Source organism: Dromiciops gliroides, chromosome 4 (assembly GCF_019393635.1).
Source record: "Dromiciops gliroides isolate mDroGli1 chromosome 4, mDroGli1.pri, whole genome shotgun sequence".
Classification (NCBI taxonomy): domain Eukaryota; kingdom Metazoa; phylum Chordata; class Mammalia; order Microbiotheria; family Microbiotheriidae; genus Dromiciops; species Dromiciops gliroides.
The window spans coordinates 293,841,552-293,866,686 of NC_057864.1; the positions used below are offsets into that span (position 1 = coordinate 293,841,552).

General features: G+C 36.4%; 1 protein-coding gene across 1 annotated transcript in view; it reads left to right on the forward strand.

Moving 5' to 3' along the window:
* Window positions 1-25,135, forward strand: part of KCNQ5 (potassium voltage-gated channel subfamily Q member 5) — a 713,228-nt gene that overhangs the window by 440,291 nt on the left and 247,802 nt on the right. Inside the window, 1 exon segment of the mRNA XM_044003672.1 lies at window positions 24,100-24,190. Within this exon segment, the coding sequence (XP_043859607.1) occupies window positions 24,100-24,190 (91 nt within the window).

Sequence of the window (25,135 nt, forward strand, 5' to 3'; positions counted from 1 at the left end):
TTTCCACCATTAAATACCTGGGGAGCCTTGGGCAAATCATTTAGCCTATCTGAGCTTTAGTTCTCTCTTTTGTGTAGTGAGGGTATGGCTATGTGCTCTACCTAATTCCCAGTGTTACTGTAAGGAAATCTCAGGTTGCTATATAAATATGAGCTATTATAATTACTTCATGTGGCAGGGCTAGCAGCTTTCCCCACAGACTGCAGAAGATGAAATACTTCAATGGCTTTTTCTCCAGATTCAGTTTCATTGATACCAGACTGGGTTAGCTAGTTGAGGTGAATGGAACATTAGGAGACACTGAAGTATCCAATCTATCAAGATTATTTTCCATTATGATTTTTTGTCAGGACTTTTCTGTAGTATGGAATTCTCTCATAGCATTACTGGCAAAGTAGAGGGTGTCTATTGGCCTTTTTGTGGTGCCAATATCAGTGATGCCTCTCAAGACACCTTTGAAGGATTTCTGTGACCAACAACTTATGCCCATTACCTCTGAAAACCTCCACAAGTTTGGAAGAAATCCTCTATACAGGAAAAATGTCTTCTGAAATGCTTTCTTTTCAAATCTCTAGCACAGAAATAACCTATTCTAGTAAGGAAACTATATATTCCACTTGTCATTTAAAAGCACTAACTCTAATAAGCTACACTGAAATAAAATTATCCTAGTGAGGAAAATGTTACGTATGAATGTGTGTGTATGTATGTGTGTATGCATATATGTATATATATGTATGTATATACATGCATGTGTGTGTGAATACACAATACCTGTGTGTATATATGTAAATGTAGGTGCTTGTTTTATTTAGAGGTAGTATGACACAGTGACATAGAAGGGAAGATCTGGCCTGGTGAATCATGAAGCCTGGTCCTGACTGATACATATGGTAGTAGCTTTAGGACTATGGGTAACTGACTTAACCTATTCATGCCTTATACAATTCTCTGGGGCAGCTAGATGGTGCAGTGGATAGAGCACTGGCCCTGAAGCTGAGAGAACCTGAATTCAAATCTGACCTCATACCCTTACTAGCTCTATGTAAGTCACTTAACCTCAATTGCCTTAAACATCCAGGGCCATGGCTCTGGAAGAGATAGTGAGGTTGATGGCCTTGCACACCCCTCCCTCACTTAAATCCAATTCAGTGAAAGTCATGACATCACCCCAGTGTCATAGTCCTTTTCAAGAATGAAGGACAAACAACAAGCAACAACAACAAAAAAACTCTCTAATTACAAGTTATAGAAAATTACCTAACTAAATCACTGAAGCCTGTTTCCACCATGGAAATCCCCTATTCTGATGAAATCACAAGTCAAGACCATATATTTGGTCATATACATATATGCACATATGTGCATGTTTATATATATGGATATATGTATACATATATGCACATGTATACATACAAATGATATGTATATGTGTGCATATTATATAACCATGCATGCAAACATAATCTATTCATAAGAGATAGCATAGGTTGCCACGTAGAGTACTGGGCCTAGAAACAGAATGAAGTAGGTTCTAGTCCTACCTCTGACCTTTCCTAGCTGTGACCTAGGCATATCACTAAACCTCTATTGGTATTTGGCAGCACCCTAGATGGATGGCTTGATCTAAACTGGTGGAGGGAGTTCCTACACCTGAAATTCTTCATGTTAATGAAATCAAAGGATCACTTGTGTATTCATATATTATATATATATATAATATGCATTATACATTCATGTGTATTCATGGATATATCAATACCTAACACTGATAGAGTAAAATGTATCCTTATCTGCAACAAACTACATCTCCATTCATTCCTGGCTTGAAGTCCTTGGTTACCAAGCTTGCAGGTATTTTTCTAACAAGTCTGAAGATGTATCAAATCAATAAAGGTGTAGATATTGTTTTAATACAATGATAGCTCAGATTTACATAGTATTTTTTTCAGTTTATAAATTCCTTCCCTACAATGATCTTTTCAGGCAAGTAATACAAATTTTAGCCTGCTAATTTTATATATGTGAGGCAGCTGAGATTCAGAGAGATTAAATTATTTGTCGGGGGCAGCTAGGTGGTGCAGTGGATAAAGCACTGGCCCTATATTCAGGAGGACCTGAGTTCAAATTCAGCCTCAGACCCTTGACACTTACTAGCTATGTGACTCTGGGTAAGTCACTTAACCTTCATTGCCCCATAAATAAATAAATGAAGGAATGAATAGATAGATAGATGATAGATAAGTGAGCAAATGAATGGATAGATAGATTGATCGATAGATAGATAAATTGTTTGTCTTAAGTCATGCTGAACCTAAACCCAAACCTAGGTCTTTAGACTTCCAGTCCAGTGTGCTTTCCAGTATATAATACTAGGAAATTAATGTCTCTAAAATTAAAATGTAGATGCTAAGATGAAAGGAAATTAAAATTCAAAAGTGAGGGCAATAAAAAAAGAAAAAAAGACCAATTTGTACAAAAATATTTATAGCGGGGGGTGGGGGGCAGCTAGGTGGTACAGTGGATAAAGCACCAGTCCTGGATTCAAGAGGACCTGATTTCAAATCCAGCCTCAGACCCTTGACACTTACTAGCTGTGCGACCCTGGGCTAGTCACTTAACTCTCATTGCCCCACCCCCCCCAAAAAAAGCTGCATAATCTGATAAAACTTTGGTGTGCAGATCTCCTGCATAGCAACCAAAAATATTTATAGCAGCTCTTTTTGTCCTGGCTAAGAACTGGAAATCAAAGTAATGCCCATCAATTGGGGGATGGCTAAATAAGCTGTGGTATATGATTGTGATGGAATATTATTTGCTATAAAAAATAACAAACAGGATGATTTCAGAAAGGCCTGAAAAGACTTATATGGATTGATGTATAGTGAAGTGAGCAGAACCAGGAGAATATCATGGACGTTGACTGCAATATTGTTCAGTGAAGAACTTTGCATGACTTAACAATACAATGATCTCAACAATACAATGATCCAAGACAGTCCCATAGGACTAATGATGAAGCATACTATCAACCTTCAAAGAAAGAACTGATATTGATTGATCATAGACTGAAGCATACTATTTTTCACTTTCTTTTGTCTTTTTTTCTTTTATTTAAGTTTTCTGATACAAAATTACTGAAATGGTAATGTTTTACATATTTGCACATGTATAGCCTATATCTGATTGCTTACCAACTAAAGGAGGGGGTTTAGAGGGAATTGAGGGAAAGAACTTGAAACTCAAAACTTTTTTTCAATTTTTTAATTTTGTTTTGTTTTTCAAAACTGTAAATAAAAGTTTATTATTACTATTTTAAAACATGAGTGCAAGCACTATTCCTATAAACTCCATGTGTGAAAAATATCAAATTTTAAATTTTTATTCTAAGAAGTACAAGAAAAAGATCTTACTTTCAACTGAAAGTACATTGAGATATGTAAGGTGTTTTTTCTCTATACACAGGGCTGTAGAAATTCTGTAAAAAACTGAATGGTTTTTGAAATGAGAGCATAAAAGTTCTTTGTATTGCCTAAAACATCATGGCAAAAGAAAGATGCTCAGGAAAAGTTTTTAGCTCTTGAAGTTTTAGCCTGATGTAAAAGCTACCTGACACCTATTACAGATAATAGCACCTGCTTAATTTCCTCTCTCTTTCCTTTCCACTATACTTTTCAACCTGCCAACATTAAACACAGAAGACAAAGATCAAATATTGTTCTGATTGACTAGGACCAATTCTATTTGGTACAAATGGCCCAGTGGAAATAATGAAGAGAGAAAACTGATTTACCCTCCATTCTGTCAATCACTCAACAGCAATGAATCATTCAGAGGCTTATTCAAGCCTGCCAAAGAAAATTCAAAATATGAGGCATCACTTTTCTGCATCCATTTGTCTTTTGAGTCTTTTGGTACTAAAAGATACATTAAAAAGAAACTGTACTACATAAGGAAGCTTTTCTCATGGTTAGAACCTATATTAGAATCACCTTGAACTTTACCCTGAATTCTGAAATCATATTATACCTTTAGCGATCCTTGTGCAACAGAGGGCCATGTAAAAGTTAATTCTATGCTTCTCTTTTTTCAAATCACACAATTAAAGACTTTTATGACTTTTACAGGAAACATGAATGGTATTCATATGGCCTAATCAAGCTGATACTCAAGTGATCACCATTACTGAGCTTCAAAAATACAACTTCCATGCCTAGAACCCTCTGTCAGGAATTAAGAAATAATCACTGGTTTCCTTGCTTTGTTCATATCAGAAGACTAAAGAAAAACTTGGGAAAACAAGAGAGTAAATCCAACTTGTGCTTAGTTAAGTGAGAGACATGTCAAAATGCTTAGAAAGCCAGCCATAGAATCAAGGAGACTGCCTCTGGCATATACTTGCTGTGATACCTTGGAGAAGTCACTTCACTTTTCCATGCCCCAATGCAACTAACTCTATAAATTGTAGAATGTGTTGATTTTTCATTGGTATAGGAACTTTCTTCACAGGGATTTCTTGACATCAACAAAATTACCAATTTGGTCCAAAGTTGTTTGGCTTGGTTTGGTTTGGTTGTTTTGTTTTGTTTTGTATTTGTTTTTGTCAAGCTTTGTGAGTACTTTGTATTGTTTGTTGAGTTACTTGAAATTCAACTGTCTTTGAACAATAGCATATGCACCCTGGTTCGGAGATTCTGGGTTCCTAGAATCAATATTGCTTCACTTAGAAGACTTCATCAGAAGAAATGGTAGCCTAGGTATCACATTTCACTGGAGCTGTGTCTATGTAGACACATTCTCTGCATCTCTCTTTTTTTCCAACCCATATTCTAACTATCAATCTATTTAGCACATCCCTGTCCACACTTCAGTGTAATCCAAATGAGCAACTGTAATTTTAGGGTCACTACTATTCATTTGTAGTACAATGGCTGTACGTGTGTCAGAAGACCTGTTCCAGTATCTAACTCTCCCATTGAATAACCTTGGGAATGCCATACTTTGCCTAAATTTGCCTGACTTTGATTTCCTATTGTCCCTTCCTGAGGAAAGAATCTGACAATAAAATCAGTGTCCACTATTTCCAGAATGGTTGTGGTTTAGAAAAACAAAGAATTTTAGAGCTGGAAGGGACTTAAAGGTTCTGATAATTTAATCCCCTCTTTTTACAGGTGAGGAAAGTGAGGTTCAGTCTTACATGCAGATAGGATGAAAAATAAGACAAATCAAAAAGAGGCAGCATGGTATCATGGAAAGAGCTCTGAACCTGGCTCCAGAAGATCTGGTTTCAAATCATAGCCACTTACATTCAGCTAATTATTTAACCTCTCTGAACATCATCTGAAAATGAGGGAGGGGGGTAGGAAAGTTAATCTTCAATGACACCTCTAGCTCCACAATCTTTATTGTATATCCCAAGGCCATCCATGAGTGGTAGGATGAAAGAATTTGGCCAGTGTATCCTGTGATTGGAATGACGCCACCTGCTGGAGAGTTACTGTAGGAAAGCTCTGCCAAGAGGAGAAGGCGTCTGAGGGCAAGCCATGCAGCTTTTCCTTGGCGTCAGGAAGTAACATTTGCTTGTGGGTGCTGTCTATCAAAGCTGCCAGCCAATTAGCATGGAGCTGTGTGCACCTGTGGGGGGATGTTCCTAGATTCACAAGAGGCGTTGGGTCCTTTTTGTTCCTGACCTCGCCATGGCGAGTCAGATGCTGGGGTCTCTTAGAAATAGTTAGATTTTTACCTTTCTCTCTGATCCTAATGCTCTTTAATAAATACTTAAACACTTAAGTATTCTTGCTAAAGCTTATAATTTATTGGCGACCACTCATTAGATTTTAAATAGTATAGCTAGCATTTTAGCCCTTGCCATCCTTACATTTCCATGACATCACTTCTATCTTTTATGTTCAACTCTAATTTTTAGACATCTTACTTCACCAGATACAATCCTACAAGAACTTGTTATGCTCTTCATCATTTTAAAAACAACAAAAACCTCTATTTCACCATTAATGTCACATAACAACTATATAACATCTTATATTTAGACATATATACTTTTCTCAAACCACAGTTTTATCTGTATGCATACAAATATTTTAGTCAAAATATTATTTTGTGTATTTCTCTGTGTAAGTTACAATAATAATAATAATGCTTTAAGGTTTGCAGAATGTTTTACATATATTGTCTCATTTAATCCTTACAACTACCCTCTAGATTAGGTGCTATTATTATCTCATTTTATAGTTGAAGAAATTGAAACTGAGAAAGGTTAAGTAACTTAACCAAAGACCACACAGCTATTAAGTATACGAGACAGGATTTTAATTCGGGTCTTCCTGACTACAGCTACAACATTCTAACTTCAAACCTACATAGTATCTATACCCATGCACACGTACATGTGTGCACGCACATGAACATACAGAATACATTTCATTTGTTTTACATATAAATATATTTGTGTATGTGTGTAACTTCAAATGACTTTGAAAAGTCATTTTCGTGTTAAACCTTACAAACCTCAAAATAAGAAATAACATTATTGAAATTTTCCCTTCTTTGCTTTTAAAAAAAACTTGGCAAATATAAAATTTTCCCTTCCCCACGTAATTCAGTCTCATAAATATACCTCAACATCTGGGGGCAGCTAGGTGGTATAGTAGATAAAGTACTGGCCCTGGATTCAGGAGGACCTGAGTTCAAATCCAGACTCAGACACTTGACACTACTAGCTGTGTGACCCTGGGCAAGTCACTTAACCCTCATTGCCCTGCAAAAAATAAAAATAAAAAGAATGGTTTAAATTAGATAGATAGATAGATAGATAGATAGATAGATAGATAGATAGATAGATAGATAGATAGATCATCAAGTTCTAGCTCCAATAATTATATATGTATGTGTATGTACAAGCCTATATAAGTACATATATGTGTATGTGTATGTCAGTAGCACAAATACTTTGAAATGCAATAGAATGTAGAATCTTCTGCATACTGAAAGAGGTTAAGCTCACTTAATACTGAGTCATTTGGTGAGTCTAAAGGAGCAGGAGTAAGATTAGTTTTAAAACTGATTTTGGACATAATTTTTTCAGGAAAAGGAAACTGCCTCATGTAAGTATCTGTTGCCTTATGTCCCCACACTGTTTTTCAACCTTCCACAATCTATAGAATCTCGAATTGCTTCCAAAATAGTATGATGTTGGCATCTGACTTCCTACAGAAAGACAACAAACCCCATTAAGAGCCAATTCCAAAGGGAATTGTTTATCCATTTCTCTTGAAGAGGTACTCTATGGTGTAGTAAGCATTGGAATTTATGTTTTGTGCTCTCTGAAGACATCTGTCTGGTGGCTTTATTTTTTCCTGATGTTATACCAGATCATAAAGTCTGCTGCCAATGGCACTTTAACTACTCAAAAAGATTTTTTTTTCCATCTGCTGTCTTAGTCACTTCACTACCTTATCTCTACAGGCCAGATACAATAAACTAATCTCTGGGGAGAATCAGTTGTCAGCTAGCTTCCCATAGAGTCTAAACAGGATCGATTTCAATTTTTTTTTTAATTTTAAAGCATTAGTTTATCATGTGCTCATAAGAAAGGGGCCTTTAAAACAGAAGTTTGCAGTATACATTTACAAGCTTAATTTTTATGGAGAAATGCTTCAAGCCCAGACAATTATTGTCAAACATTTTTAACAAATGGCACAACCTTTGTCATATCTCACTTTCTTGCATAAACAAGTCCTTTGAAACAAAGGATGGAAAATTTAATCCACATGGTTTATGTTATCAAAACTATTAGATTGGATTATTTTCCATTGTGTCAGCAATGAATGGTCTGTTGAAAAGTTGATTTAAAAGGGAAGGTCATGTGCACTGAGTAAATAGTTTCTCTTCTTCACTTGGTCAGATTATTTTGATTGCAATTGCAGCTAGGAATAGCAGAATGCTATAACATCTACCTTTTGTTAATACTAGGGAATAAGACCTATTTGCGTATGGACCTTACTGTGATAGACCCAGTATATAGAGTTCATAGATTTTTGAGCTTATTGAGATCTTAGAAATCATCTCTTCTAATAACTTCCTTTAGAATAACAAAACAGGGACCCAAAGAAAATAAATGACTTACCCAAGGTCTTGTAAGCAGTGAATGACGAAGCTGAAATGAAAACCCTGGTCCTCTAATCCCAAATTAGACTCTTTCTACTTCATTCAATTTGTAAGTGGCTATTTTAATTTTCCATTAAGGTCAGGAATTAGCAAATTCAGCTTAAGTACCTACAAGTATGCCGTGTAGATCATAGCATCATCAATTTAGAGCTGGAAGGGAACTTAGAATTCATCTAGTCAAACCCTTTCATTTTACATATCAGGAAACTGAGATCCAGAGAAGTTAAATGACTTGGCGGTCAAAAAGGGAGTTAATGACAATCAATCAACCATGATTTATTAAGTGACTAAGCTAGAATTATAATTCAGGTCCTCTAACTACAAAGACTATAATTTATACTGTACTACATATAGCATGAAATAATTTGTATCAAATGTCTCTGTGACTTACTTGCCCTCTAGACTTACCTACTACCCATGAGGACAAGGACTTTGTCTTATCTAATCTTTGCAACTGACTAGATTTGCTATGTCCATTCATTTAGAGCAGATGGATATAGATGACTTCCTCCAGTAGTTTTACAGAACTGAAACTGATGAGAAATTGCATACTGAAAGTGTCTTTTAGAACTACAGTGTTTTGAGATACTTATCAGTGGGGAAATGCCATGATTGTAGAGCTATTCAATATTTGGACATGTGGTATATTAATGCAACAATTCAAATTTCATTAAGCACTTAATAGGCACAAAGTATAATGTTAGGCACTGACTACACAAGGATGAAAACAGAGTTCTTGTACTTAAGGATCATACAATGAAAGAGGAAAGATAGGATAAAAATACTAGTGACCATAACACAAGACAGAATATGCTAAGCACTGGGAGAGGACCAGGCAAAGCACTATAGGAACTCTGAGAAATGAAAAATCACTTACAGCTAGAGGCAAGGATGGGATGCTGGAAGAATAAAGGAATAATTCTTCAAGAAGATAGCACCTGGTCTCAGATGTAGAGAAAGAGGGGTTTTAAAATACAGAGGTAGACAGGAATTCATTGCAAGCATGGAAGGTGTTGTTGGTGCTATTGTTGGTGTTGGTACTGTCGCTACTCATCCTTCATGATCAAAGAGGGCCAATGTTGACAAAAAGGTTGAGAGAAGAGAAAAATTTGGATAAGAATGGGGGATAGAAAGTAGTTCTGTTTGGGAGGAACATCGAGTTCCTGAAAGGATTTGGAATGTATGAACTGGAAAAGTAGATTCAAACCTGAGTGTACAGGATTATACATGTCAGGCTACAAAATTAATATTGTCTTTGGTAAGCAACAAGGAGAGCCTTCTTTCTCAGAATTCTGATAATCTAACAGATGTATGGCCTTCATGTTTCAATGATATCCGTTAACTGTCAGAACATGAAGACCTCCAACAAGTTGGGTTGACATGCTGTGACAAATTTAAGAGAGGACATGGAGAAGTATCTCTGAAGATGAGTAGATAATAATGTATTATGATCTGCATCTTTAAAGGAAATGTACAACTCCTTGATATGACATATCCATGCAAGTGTTAAAATATCTACATTTGAACACCTCAAATAGTTTGGTGAATCTCTATGAGCTTCAAATATGGTAGGTCTCATGAGCATAGGTTTTTGGCTCAAAACAAATTTGATTTGTCATGACAAGTAAGTAATATTACCCATGTGGGTAAAAAACATATCTGTATGTACAAAGACAATGCTATTAGCCCACTGTCAATTTAAGAGATGGTTTTACACTGTTTTCCCAGCAGTGATGCATTTGCTTCAACCCATCCACACACTTTTACCTTAGGCTCCCTGTGTCCAATGAAATGCATTTATATTATTGCAGAATGTGAAGAATTTCCTTAATTCTAGAAATACTCTAACTGAATTATATTCAATTGAATGTGGTTTTCCAAATTTTAGGCCACGATCTGTAATGATAAAATGGCACAGGAATGACATGACTATATGGGAGATGACTGAAGAGACTGTCTAGCCCATTTGCATCTTTTGTTTTTGTTTTTGTTTTTGTTTTTGCAGGACAATTGGGGTTAAGTGACTTACCCAGGGTCACACAGCTAGTAAGTGTTAAGTGTCTGAGGCCAGATTTGAACTCAGGTACACCTGAATCCAGGGCTGGTGCTCTATCTACTGCACCACCTAGCTACCCCTAGCCCATTTGCATCTTAATGGATATAATCACTTTGTACTTCTTTTGAGATTTCAGAGATTTAAAGGTGGGCATCATCTCTTTCTATCCACTAACTCCTTCTATTTTCCATAATACATGGGGCAAAGCCTCACCTCAGGAGGTATGGGACTTTATCACAAATATTACCTCTGATGCTTCCAACTTGTGTGACCTTGGGCAAATCATTTTACCTCCTTGGGCCTCAATTTCTTGATATATAACATGAGGGCATGGGCCTTAATGGCCTTGGTGGTCTCATAGCTCTATATCTATGATGTTATGATCCATATCTATGTAATGTTATAATCTATGACCCTTCACATATGTTTAAATCTTCTTTATCTTCAATACACCTTCACTTACCCCTATAGCCCTAGCCAACTACTCCCTCCTTTCAACTCCTCAAATCAACAGTTTACATTGATTGCTTATATTTCCTCACCATCAAACCCCTCTTTAAACCCTACAATCTCATTTACATTATCAGTGCCCCAATGAAACTGCTTCTTCCAAGAGATCTTCTAAGAGAATGGATAGACAGATAATGAGCACTTATTGAGTGCCTACTAAGTGCCAGGCACAGACTGCTGTAGTAACACATTTTATTTTTTAAATTATTTTATATAAACTTAACCATCAGCAGATACAAACATTCCAGCATATGAGCAAAAAAAGATTGTATAACAAACTACAAGATTCTATTAGATATGGTTTGATTTTTAAAGAAATATGTATCTATACACATATATAATTAAATATAATGAGGTAGTAACAAAATTGCTATTTGTGTGCCCTTCTGCACTCCTTTAGGTTTTCTTCCATGATTTTTTTAGTATTTCATTGATGCTCTATGTTTTTACAGATCTATTACTACTCACAAATCCACCACTCCCTTATTCCCCAATAGAACTCTCTTGCAGTAAATATGTATATAGTCAAGCAAAATAAATCAACACAGTGGCCATGTCTGGAAATGTCTGCATTATTCTGTACCTCCACTCTGAAGTAATACTTTCCATATTGTACTTGTAATTCTGTCTCTTTTGCTAGTACCTTTCCCTCTTCCTTATCCCTAAATGTGGACCTCCACTAAGATTGAATCATCCATCTATTTTTCTCTTTCTAAACAAGAGGCTAATCCTTTTTGTACCATGGGTCCCAATGAAAATGTTTGATTTCACTTTGAGGTATAATTTTCCTATCAATTTTGCAAACCCTCTGACATCTATCTATGGACCCTTTCTAGAGTCCATAGAACTCAGATTACAAACCCCTGCTCTAAATTCAGTCTTTTGGAAAGCTTATCCACTGTCATGACTTCATCTATTTTCTCTCAGAAGAGACTATGAAAGTCTATGACTTCTAGGTCTTATCCTTCCCCTGACCACAATGACCCCTATTTTCAATTATTCATAAAACGTTACCACCCATGGAACAGCTAGGTGGTGCAGTAAGTAGATAAAGCACCAGCCCTGGATTCAGGAGGACCTGAATTCAAATCCGGTCTCAGACACTTGACACTTAACTAGCTGTGTGACCCTGGGCAAGTCACTTAACCCTCATTGCACTGCAAAAAAACAAAAACAAAAACAAAAAACATTACCACCCAGATGTCTCACTGTAACCTCAAATTCAAAAATTATCTTTATCCTTTCCAACTTCTTATTTCTATTCATGGTTCCACCACTGCTTTAGAGTCTCAGTCTAGAATCCTTAGAATCACCTCTGGCACTTACCTTTTCTACTTCCATTTTTGTCACTATGCTTTATTGTTTTTCTTTTATCCCCTTACATTAATTCACACTACCACAGGCCCTCATCCTTTTTTGCCTCAAATATCACATTGGCCTAATTGGTATTCTAGTCAATATACTGGTATCTGTTGAATGTCAAAAGAATACAATGAGGGGCAGCTAGATGGCACAATGGATAGAGCACCAGCCCTGGATTCAGGAGGACCTGAGTTCAAATCCGGCCTCAGACACTTGACACTTACTAGTTGTGTGACCCTGGGCAAGTCACTTAACCCCAATTGCCTTGCAAAAAAAAAAAGAATACAATGAACCCCTCACCCCACCTTGTTCAGTGGACCCTTCATGGTGAATAAGGCCATCCCCTCTCTAAACCATCTTTTATACAGCTTGCTAAAATGATACACTTAAATCATAGGTCTGACTATATCTCTTATTCAATTAGCTCTGTGGGCTCTTTAATCCCTCTAGGATCAAATACAAACTCCTCTATTTATCATTTAAAGTCCACAATCTGACTTCCTTTAATACATTCTCTAATTGCTACACTATTCTTCCTGTTCTTCAGCTATGACATTTTATCCCCCATCTCCATGCTTTTTCACAGACTGTCTGCCATGCCTGGGATCCACTTCCTTTTCATCTATTCCATGTACACTACTACCCTCCATCAAAGCTCAGTTCAAACTTCCACTTCTTAAATAAGGTCATTCCTGATCCCCCTGGCTATTTAGTTCTACTCTCCTCCCAAAAAAATGATCTTGTGTTTTTGTATAGGTTGTTTACAAATTGTTTATGCTTATATAATTTCCCCAAATAAAATGTAAACTCCTTAATGTCAGGAATTATTCCATTTTTGCTTTTCTATCCCATACTACTATGAATTAGGCTCTTAATAAATGCTCAGAGTTTGATTGATTTCTCTTTCAAATACTTTCTCCATTACCAATGCCATCATCCTAGTCCAGAAATTTGTCATCTCACCCATGAGTAATATTACAAAGGTACCTGGGTATGTAGGCTGCCTCCAGTTTCTCCCAGCTCTATTCCAGCCTTAAACTTCAATGTATGTAGCACTGAGATACACACAGTAAATAAGATAATGGCCTCATTTTCATTGACTTTCTCAGCTAAGCAAGGGACATGATGTCAATAAATCAATAACTTCAATTTTAAAATAGGAAATAGTATAGAGGTGTAAAGTATGTGCTACATGAGATCCAAAGAAAGGGGATCAATCATTGCTGTCTGAGGAGGCAGAGAAGAAGGAATCAAGGAAAATTGTTGGTGGAGATGACATTTTAACTGGGTTTTAAGGGATGGATAAAATTTCCACAGGTGTTGATGAGTGAAAGAGCACTATAGATATGGAATGGCATGAGGTAAGACCTAGAGAGAGATGAATGTGAGTCACAAACTGAACAATTAAATAGTTTGGCTATAGGGAAGCTAGGTGGTGCAGTGGATAGTGCATTGGTCCTGGAGTCAGGAAAACCTGAGTTCAAATCTGGCCTCAGATATTTATTAGCTGTGTGACTCTATGTAAGTCACTTACGTTAGTTTGCCTCAGTTTCCTCATCTGTAAAATGAACTGGAGGAGAAAATAGCAAATATCTCTGCCAAGAAAACTTCAGAGTCATGAAGAATCAGACACAACTGAAAAACAACTGATGCAGTATGTGAAGGGAGTAATGTTAAAGATTAGGCTGGAAAAAAAAAAGATAAGGCTGGGAACTGTGAAGGGCCTCAAAAGGCAGAGTAAGGAGATAAGATTGGACAGGTTGATACAGATTTATCATGGCCAACCCCTTTGTTATTCTTGTTGCCAAAGATATTGAACAGCTGGTTGCTTCACATAGACATGAAGGGAAAGTCACTCAGAAGAAAGAAACCCCTTGTAGCTGGAGTGTTTTGACAGCAAGAATCAGTTCCTAACAGCAGGAGAATGGACCAGCCTTACAAGCAGCAGCCCCAGGTTAAGAAGAGATGGTGCGTTTTGCAAGCCTCTTACCCACAGGTGCTGCCTGAAGCAACCACAGTTCAGCTGCCTTGACTTCTTTGATGTAGATCTTGTTGTTGTTGTTGTTGTTGTTGTTGTTTGTCCTTTGTTTTTGAAGAGACCTATGACAGATGTCATGATTTTCAGTTAATTGGATTTTAAGTAAGGGAGGGCTGTGCAAAGTCACCAATCTCACAGAGCCATCTGTGTCCAGTGGCAATATATATATATATATATATAAAATCAGGATGACTGGAGATGGCCCTGCATGCTTAAGGCAATTAGGGTTAAGTTGATTTTTCCAGGTTCACGCAGCTAATGTCAAGTGTTTGAGCCCAGCATTGAATTCTCTCAACTTCATTGAACTTCATTGAGTTCATTGAACTCTCAACTTCAGGGCCAGTGCTCTCTCCACTTTGCCACCTAGGTGCCCCTTGCAGATCTTACATTCTACTGAAAGAGACAGGATGGATATATGTAGGTTTGTATAGGACACTTACAAAACAGATATAATATCATGTTGGAGATGGGGTTGGGGGAGTAGTAGTACTTAGAGAAATCAAGAAGGGCTTCATGAAGTTATTGCTTCAGCTGAACCTTCATGAAAAACAGGTATTCCAAGTAATAGATCATCAGAAAACCCTCCATCCAAATCAGGACTCTGACCCTGGCTATCTGAACCTGGGTAAATTACTTAACCTCTCACGGTTCCAGTCAACTCTCCAAGACTCTAAGTGGTGGGGGAGTTGCTGACCTACATTAGCAAAGAAAATTTCCTCACAGGGAATTCCCATTCTAACACCAATGAAGTCATGAGACCATTTCTTCCATTGTATATTGAGTGACCCAGTTGACAGAGTGCTTGACCTAAAGTCAGGAGAACCTGAATTCAAATGTGGCCTCAAACACTTATCATCTATGTGAACCTTAACTTCTTCCTGTCTCAGTTGATTTCACTGTAAAATGGGAATAATTATAGCACCTACTTCATAGGGTTGTTGTGAGGTTCAAATGAGATATTTGTAAAGCATTGAGCACAGTGCCTGGCACATAATATGTACTTCATAAATACTAATTCTCTTCCTTCTCCTTCCCTTACATCTCTCCCAATACTCACAGAACTTAGCACAGTGTGGAGCACATAACTGGTGATTACCAAATAGGAACCTGTTAATTGACTAATTCTAGTCAATAGCAGGCAAGATGAAAATCCTTTAAAAATCTGTCATTGCTCCAGCCACACAAGCTGACTTTGTTGAGCACAATATAGAGTTTTTAGTTGTGTTGGTTATTTCCTGATGTTTATGGATTCTTGACCTCTTCCCTGTAGGTTTGGCTCCCACCAATATAGATCACAACTTCTCCACACCTTCCCAACAGAGGCCAAGTTTTATTCATTTTTTTCTTCAGTTTTATGAGTCATTAAAATTCTCCTGTGCATACCAGATAGAGTATGCCCTGCCCCAGCCCTTCAGGTATTGGACTAAAGTGACAGTAGGAAAGAATTTTTCACTTAGTGTCTCTTAGTGACTCAGAAAAAAAAGGAAAAAAAAAAAACCTCTCCCCACTCTGATGACCTGATAAGGAAATCTTAGCAATGATTATCGATCTCACAGCTTTTACTGAATTTCCTGGAAAGGGTACAGAAGCTGAACATGGAGCTGGAAGATATCTGACATCTATCACAGTTAATCTTGAAACTTCAGGCACTAAGCCCTCTGGACAAGGAGCTGACTCCTGTTTCATTGAGTCATCTCAACATCCAGCCATTCCATTTAACAAACCAGAGCTGACCCCATCTGCTGGCATGCAAAGGATGATGTGTTACTCCACTTGTAAGATGAACATAGAAATATTCATCACTCATTTTCAATTTAATTTGAGGCTTGTCATTTTCAATTCATTTGTGATCTGGCATATTGAGCAGGGCCTTTGGAATTGTGGTAGACCCTGTGGACCTGGGGCTAACTACAGAATGAGAAGGACTTTAGCCCTTTGATCAAGGAGATTAGAAACACAGGAAAACAGACTAACACAGATACCAAATAATACAGTTAAAAGCATGCACGGTAATATCTTGATTATATGTAGAGAGAGGGAGATAATAATAATGAATTTGATGGGGGGCAGCTAGGTGGCACAGTGGATAGAAGACCAGCCCTAGATTCAGGAGTACCTGAGTTCAAATCTGTCCTCAGACACTTGACACTTACTAGCTGTGTGACCCTGGGCAAGTCACTTAACCCTCATTGTCATGCAAAAAAAAAAACTAAAACAAAAAAACAAATAATGCATTTGATGACATTTCATAGTTTATAGAACACTTACAGACATCATCTCATTAGATTCTCATAACAACCCAGTTAAGTAAAAGGAACAGGTATGATTCCCATTTTACAGATGAAGAAACTGAAACTCAATGAAGGTAAAGGAAATTCCTGAGATCACAAATCCAGTATGTGGTAGATCCAGGGCTCAGTCAGACCTTCTGAGTCCAAGTCCAAATCTCTTACCAATACATATCATTGCCTTTCCAAAATATTAAGGAACACATATGTGTGTTTTTACATTGTTAGGCAAAAGCTCAAGACTTTAGAAAAATACATTTCAAAACAGTTCAGAGAAGGAAGAACTATACTCCCACCGAAAAAACGGGAGATATTTGTATATCCCCAAAGATTCTAAAAACAATAAAAACAATAATAATGGCATTTCTATAGAGCTTTAAGGGCAGCTAGGTAGCATAATTGATAGAGTGCCAGGCCTGGAGTCAGAAAGACTCATCTTCATGAGTTCAAATCCAGTAGCCGTGTGACCCTGGGCAAGATACTTAACCCTGTCTTCTTCAGTTCCTCATCTGTAAAATGAGCTAGATAAGGAAATGACAATCCACTCCAGTATTTTTACAAAAAACAAAAACAAAAAAAAACCTGGGATCATGAAGATCCAGACTAGACTGAAAAACAACTGAACGACAATAGAGTTTTATGGTTTGTAAAGCACTTTACATATATTATCTTATTTGAGCCCTACAACAACCCCATGAGGTAAGTGCTATTATTATATACATTTTGCAGATGAGGAAATTGAGGCTGAGGGAGACTAAATGACTTGCCCAGGGTTACACAGCTAGAAAATGTCTAGGGCATTTCTTACTCCAAATTTGGTACTATATCCACTATACCATCTTAGATCCTTACAAGAGGAAAAATGATGCAAGAGGAATTAGAGACTCTCAAAGTGAAATTCCAATATACAGTGACAAATTCCAGTGAAACAGAAAGGAAATGAGGAAGAATCCCAATAACCAACTGTAACTGAGTAGAATCACACCATCAGAGTTTGAGCTTTGGTGAACTCATATTTTTTTTTTAGTTTTGTGTGTGTGTGTGTGTGTGAGGCAACTGGAGGTAAGTGACTTGCCCAGGGTCACACAACTAGTAATTGTGAAGTATCTGAGGCCAGATTTGAACTCAGGTCCTCCTGAATCCAGGGCCGGTGCTCTATCCACTGCACCACCTAGCTGCCCTGGTGAACTCAGATTTAACAAAACATACACAAAATATGAAAAAGTCACTTAACCAAAGGATAAATATGATGAGTGATAGCAATTTGTGAGACCAACCCTTGGAAATAGGAAATGCAAGATCAACTGTGGCTTTTTAAAAAATATGTCAAGTAAAACAAAAACTTTTAAAATGTTAACATTTATAACAAGAAGGAAAATAAAAATGGGATATGATTCCTGCTTAGGGCAGATAGAGAAAATAAAACTAAATTTTATTTAGCTTCACCATCAAAGACAATGATCATCAACCTGGGATGTATAGAACAAAGTTGGTTACGGGGGATATAAAACCTAGTATAGGTGAAAGCATAGTAATAACGCATGTAGATATTCTAAATAAGGTCAAGTCTATAGATCCAGACAAATGATATATCTCAGGTTACTTAAAGAATTTGCATATGTGATGAAAGAGCTACTGTTAAGAAATCTTTCAAAAATGGAAATGGGAATTGTGCAAGAAGAAGGGTGATTGATAAATGTTATTATGTTCAATGTGTGTGTATGCATATGTATATGTGTATATTGAAGGGTAGGGATGATCTATAGCATCTACAAAGTTCTCAAACAGATGGTTTGTGAGCCTTTGGGGAGGAGGGGAAGATGCAATCACTAGCAGAAAAAAAAAAGGTTCACTAAGAACAAGTCATATAAAATTAAGTATCATTTCCATTTTATAAGTATTTTCATTAGTTACAAGGTTGGTAGATCAAAAAAATTGTTAGAATATAATGAATTTTGTCAAGGTATTTAATAAAATGATAGCCTTGTGCACAAGAAGGTAAATTGTTGTATTTTTTTCTGGTTGACCAATAATACTCAAAGAATGTTGATAAATATCAACCCTGAGATTGTGTACTTGATGTTGTACTACTCAAAATTTTCATCAACAACTGTGAGTAAGCACATTTAAAAGAGATATTAACAAATTAATTGTATGGATAAAAAGGCCACAAAGATGGAATGGAACCTGGAAACACTACCATATTAGAATCAGTTGGAGGAACCGATCCTAAGCTTGCTCTGGAGAAGAGATTTAGAGAGTCTGAAGAGCTATCTTCACATATCTGAAGGAGTATAGTGCAAAAGCAGGATCAGAGAGAACAAAAACTAGAGCCAATGATATAAATTGCAGTAAGTTAGGTTTGGGCTAAACATAAGGAAGAACTTTCTATTAGGAAGAGCTATCTCAGAGGCAACTAGGTGGCTCAGTGGATAAAGCACCAGCCCTGGATTCAGAAGGACCCAAGTTCAAATCTGGGCTCTGACACTTGATACTTACTAGCCGTGTGACCCTGGACAAATCACTTAACCCTCATTAGCCCATTAAAAAAAGAATTTTTTTAAAAGAGAGTAGAGGAAGAGCTCTAAATGGAATAGACTCCTTTACAACTGAATTCACAATTATGAGAAGTGGTGAAATAGATATTTAGACTTTTTCAAAGGGATTCTTGAATTTGGAGGGAAGTTGGACTGAGATTATCTGAAAGGGATCTTCCAACTCTAAGATTCTCTTGCCTCTGTGGTCAGAAGGAGTCTGAGAATTCTTCCCTTTTATATATTAAATTATAATGGCTGTGCTGAAGGAAAGTTCTTGAACCTGCTTTCAGTTTGTCTTGGCTTATTTCATCAGCTATAACTCTTAGGAAGGAAAGGGCCATGGAAAATGCTATTTTCCAGAGTATTCAATTTATCTTAACCCAGATATAAACATTCAGAATATGGAAGATGAATACTCAAAAAATATTAGCTGATAGCCTTGCTTTTAAAACTTTGCATTGATTCCAGTAATTCCACTTATTGATTAAAACTCTTTATGGATATTTAAAGCTTAAGAGGTACTTGTTGCATTAGCTAGAGGGATGGAAGGAGAGGAGCTTATTCAACAGCATACTCCAATTCAACTTTAAAGATTCCAAGTAATGTTGTACTTAATTCTCCTTGAATTGCAGGGGGACCTGGGGCTTGTCATCAGGTACATTTTGTCTGTGAAATGCTTTTCTTTTGTAGAAGAGTTATTCAGATAGAACATTTTGCAAATTACTAAGTTTCAAAAGAAAAGTAATTTCAAGATACTTGAGAATGAAATAGACTTCAGCTGCTCCCTTTGACAAATGCATTCTTTTGTTGACATTAGGGAGCACGTCTGCCAGGCAAACACTATCTGCCAATGTATTTTCTATAGATGCTAATATATACACACCCCTATTATACAGTAAAAATAATAGCCTGCTTTTGAATCAGGTTTTGTGTTGACCAAATACTTAACACACACTGTTTCAAGTCAAAGCAAAACCATTTAATCTATATTTATTAGATTTTTTTGTTTTATCTATATCTCTCTCCCAAATAGAATATAAGCTACTTGAACAACAAAAAAAGACTTTAATTTTTTCTTTGTTTCCCTGGAATCTAGCATGATTCTTGGCACTTATTGGTTGCTTTATAAAATGCTTGTTGACTGAACTATATAAACTATATAGCATAAAGTGCTACATTAATGCAGCTAAGTGACATCATAAATAGGGGATTTCCTTATCAAGTAATTTGTTTCCTTGAATGAGGGGGTAACTGAAAGCATTTCTATGTTGTTTATGATAGATTGAATGCTGCTAGACTGGACATGTCAGACTTCATTATTCCCCGGCACATTTTAAATTTCTCAGTGACACAGCTAAGAAGGATATGAGTTCAACACTCCAGCCTCAGACACTTAGAAGCTGCATCACCCTGAGCAAATCACTTCACTTCCATTTGCCTTGGTTTCCTCAACTGTAAAATGGGGATAATAACATCACTTAACTTCAGGGTTGCTGTGAGAATCAAATGAGATATTTGGGGGGGGGAGATGTTTAGCACAGTACCTGGCATGTAGTAGGCACTTAATAAATGCTTATTCCCTTCCCCTATTTCATGGCAGTTTCATGCTATCACTGCTACCAACAGTGATAATAATGATACTGCCTCATTGCAGCCCAGTACATGTCCTTGTATTTAAACATTTTGTAAAACTAACATTGCTAAACACTTGGAAAGTCGGACAAATTCAAATTTTAGAGAGGGTAGCTTCATAGAATTATAGCTTTAGGGCTGCTGGGGACCTTAGAGGTCATTTAGTACAGTCATCTCATTTTACAGATTAGAAAACCAAAATTCAGAGAAGTTGAGTGATTTGCCTAAAGTTATATTGACACTAAGTAACAGAGTAAAAATTTGAATATTGGTCCAGTATGCTTTCCACCATACTAGTTCTGTTCATGCTTGGTTTAAAGAAAAATACCATATATGTACTATTATTTCTCCTATTTGGCTTTGAAAATATATAATACCCCTGGAATTCTTACAGAGAACACAATATAAGTGGGAGTTTCTTGCTATACCTAAGCAGTGCTACAGTGGTTCCACATAGTCAATGTGTCCTGGATTAGGAGTCAGAAGAGCTGAATTCAAAAACCACTTTTGCTGCTTCTTAGCCATCCAAGTCATTGGAACTCAGTTTTTTATGAATTAAATGGAGGGAATTATCTTTACATGACCTTTAACATTCCTTCAGCTCTATGGCCAAGAGTGAAGTCCATGAAGACCATATTTTTGCATCACGTTAAATACAGTGAGCTGTCTAATTTAAAGATTAACCATATTTCTAACTTTCCCTACTTTTATGCCATTCAAATTATTGGGGCATTGCGGGGGGGTGGGGGGGTAGTAGCTTAATAGCATTGTTTGCTTTGGTTCATTTTATGAAGAGCCATTAGGAAATCTTTTACTTTTAGAAAGCTTTTTTCAGATTGTTTTAATTTTCTTCCCAAATAATTTGGTGAAATAGCTTTTGAAAATTTTCAGTGAGTACCTATAGCACATCATTTAAGGGATGGTGTCACCTGCTGGGCTAATGTTTTAAACATGTACTTGGCTTAGAAGCATCATCTACTTAATAAAGCATCCATGGAATCCCTAAAGTAAAGCTTTGCACAAAAATGAAATAAATTTTATATTATTGATTCCCATTTAGCCAATAAGACGAGTTTATGACAGCTTCTTTTCAGAAGCTGAAATGCTTTTGAGCTCACCATCCCTTACAAATACCTTTCCTTATTTTTTGTAGTCAGTCTGTCCCAAAGCAGGGCAAAAAGATAAATGGAGTAAATGAATATGGGTTAGAAACATATAATGGCAGAGCTAGAAAGATCTTAGACCTCACTTAGTACAGTCCCTTGCTTTTAACAAATGAGGAAAATGGGGCCTAGAAGAGTGAAATTATTTAGCCAAGATCATGGCTAGTTACTGGCAGAACTAGAATTTGAACTCTGGATTACTCTGAAACAAAATCTGTTGCAATTTCACAAAGATAAGGGCCTACATATAATCATATGTATGTATATACATATATACATGCAAATAATAAATCATTAGAGACCATACTTTATTAATATCTTTTATCCAATCCAATGCTAAATACATGTGATTGACAATCCATCAATCCAGTCAATCAAACCATTGGTGGTGAGAGCAGTATTTGTTCCACACAGTATTTCTGCAGACCAATGAAAGAAGAATATGATATCTTCCAAGTTCCAGGGACAGCTTTAGGAAGCTGGGGGCCAGGGTTGGGGGAAGTGGGGACTCTTCATGTGCCAAAATAGATCTATAGTTATAGTGGTTTATACTGTGAGGGTTACCAAATAAAACATTACTCTAGTATAGAAGCTTTCCTTGCAAAATCATTTATATGGGAAAGATATATGGTTCTTCTGGTTGGGTAGAATAAGCAACAAGAAAGATGATGAAAAAGGAAGTAAGAGAATTGACAGTAAGGGAAAGAAGAGGAAATATCTTGATATTCCATGGTATACATATACTGAAAATCCATAGATTCCATAAATAAAATGAAGAAATAGAGAAAATGCCATAATGAAGTCCACAGAGGTATTTGTGATTAAATAAATTCTTCCTTCACTTTCATGATCTCTCCTTAATGGAATACTGAAGTTGCATCTTAATGTCAGTCAATTTTCTTTATTTGATGCCAAGTAAATTAAATGGTCTACAGAGAATAATATCAGTGATTCAACCAGTGGTTTTTGTGTTGTATGGACAGAGAGAAGGGGAATAAGCAGGAGGATAATGTCCAGGTCACATTAATATCTTTGCAAATTTAAGAGAAAGCAAGTATGGTTTTTAGCATGTTGAGTGGACACCATTCTCCCATAGTGAGCTTATGGCAATAATATGTTTAAAATTCAAAAGGCAGGCATGAATGGATTATAATATGCATAGTTGAAGGGAATTCTCATACAGTTTAAATCATAGATTCCATGGAGTATTTGAGAGATACTTCTTAAGATGAGGCTATCTGTCCTATCTGTTGATGTTTATATTAGTGAACTGGTTTAAAGTATAAAACAAAATGAATATGAATATGAATAGAAGGGGTGACATACAATGAGTACCTTATAGTACACATTTCATACTCTTTTTACATTGGAATCCTTGAATATTTTTTCGGAAGTAAGGTAAACTCTCAAAAGTGACAATCATTTCTCTCTCTTTGATGTTTGACCACTGCTACCAGAAATAATCTTTCTATGCTAACTGCCAATCTTCCTTATATTTATGATGAATTCAAGCTATTGATTACATGAGCTTTTTAGAAGTGGTTCAAAATTATAAATCTGTCCTGGATTAAATAGCCAAGGCTTTTTTTATCCTGCTACATAACATGAGTCTTTGGGTTAGGTGACTTAGGTCATTATCCAAGCCATAGGATTTATGATGCTAAGATTGGAGACTCTGTCTCCTTATTTCCAGGAAGAATCACTTTACCTGGATTACTAGTTAAAGATAACAACTCCTGACTTCTGAGACCCACAACTAAAGTCATAAGAATGGTTAGAGAGAAGTCATTTCTGTTGCCAGATTAATTTAATGGGGAATTTCATGCTCCTCCTTTCTTCCTACTATTATGAATATAAAGGAATAATGGTTCAAAATCTTGAAGATGTATGAACCTTTTCAAATGAGTCAATGCCTTTTCATTGGAATTGTAGTCAGTTCCTGAAAAGGAGCTGTCCATGGTTGTTCCAGCAGATTAACATGGTTTGTGCCCTTCTCTCCCACCTTCACCCTCAAAATGTTTCTTGAGAAGTTAGCAACTAAGCCACTGTCTGGGGAATTCACAGATTCTTTATTTTGGAGAGTAAAAGGCAACCATCTACCTAGAAACCCTTCCTTTATTAAGCTTAAAATACTATGTCAGTGGCTCAAACCATATGACACTGCACAGAAGCCTGTATATTTTGACACTAAGAATGTTTATGCCTTCCAACTATCTTTATTAATGCAAATGGTTCTAGAATTTTAATTATTAGCTTTTTAAATATTGATCAACAATTTTAATTCAATGTTCTAATACGGTTTAATATTTTTGTTTTTGTTTTTCAGTTTTCTCCTTGTTTTTGGTTGCTTGATTTTGTCAGTGTTTTCTACCATCCCCGAGCACACAAAATTGGCCTCTAGTTGCCTCTTGATTCTGGTAAGTGAAACTTATGAACAGAAATCTACATATAGTCTAAATACTGCCTAATTGTAAATTATATATCTATGTTATTTAGAGTATGCATTTTATTTCCAAAAAGTCCATGAGATATGAAAAGGATAAACAATGGAGCACATCAGTTTCAAAGTTTAGTTAAGATCAGGAAGAATGGGGCAGCTAGGTAGCACAGTGGATAGAGCACCAGCCCTGGAGTCAGGAGTACCTGAGTTCAAATCCGACCTCAAACACTTTACACACTTACTAGCTGTGTGACCCTGGGCAAGTCACTTAACCCCAATTGCCTCACTAAAAAAAAAAAAAAAAAAAGATCAGGAAGAATTACCTACAAGCAGGATAGCTTTGGAAGTTAGAAGCTATTCAAAATATAGCCATAGTTTCATGTACAATGCTCTTTTTCTGTTCTACTCTGTATATTGAAATGCCTATCTTCCTTGTTTATGTCCAGATTTTTTTTAAAAAATACTTTATGTAATGAATAATCACAAATTAAGAGTTTAGAGTACATATAAAGAATGGACAATTCTAGAAAGCACTTTGGTGATTATATTTATACATCCTAATTAGCAAGTTATCTGAAAAGTACCAGCCACTGCATGGGATTTCTCTTTCCTTTTCCTCTGTGTCCCATCATATGGTATAATGGCAGGTACTCAACAACTCCAGTTTGGCAGAAACTGAACAGAAATGAGCATAGATTCATTAGACAATAGGAATGTGGCATCTCATAGAAACACAGGTGGCTCTTTCATGTGCTATATCAACCAGAAGATTGCTTTGAGAGTTGCACTGCTAATGCGGTTGCCCTTCTATGTAATCTGTAGTCTTCTCAGTTTCCAATAGACTGTCAATCCTCCTAGACATATGCAATTATTTTTTTAATTAGAAGAAAAATTCCCCAAAGACATTTTATTGTCTACAGTT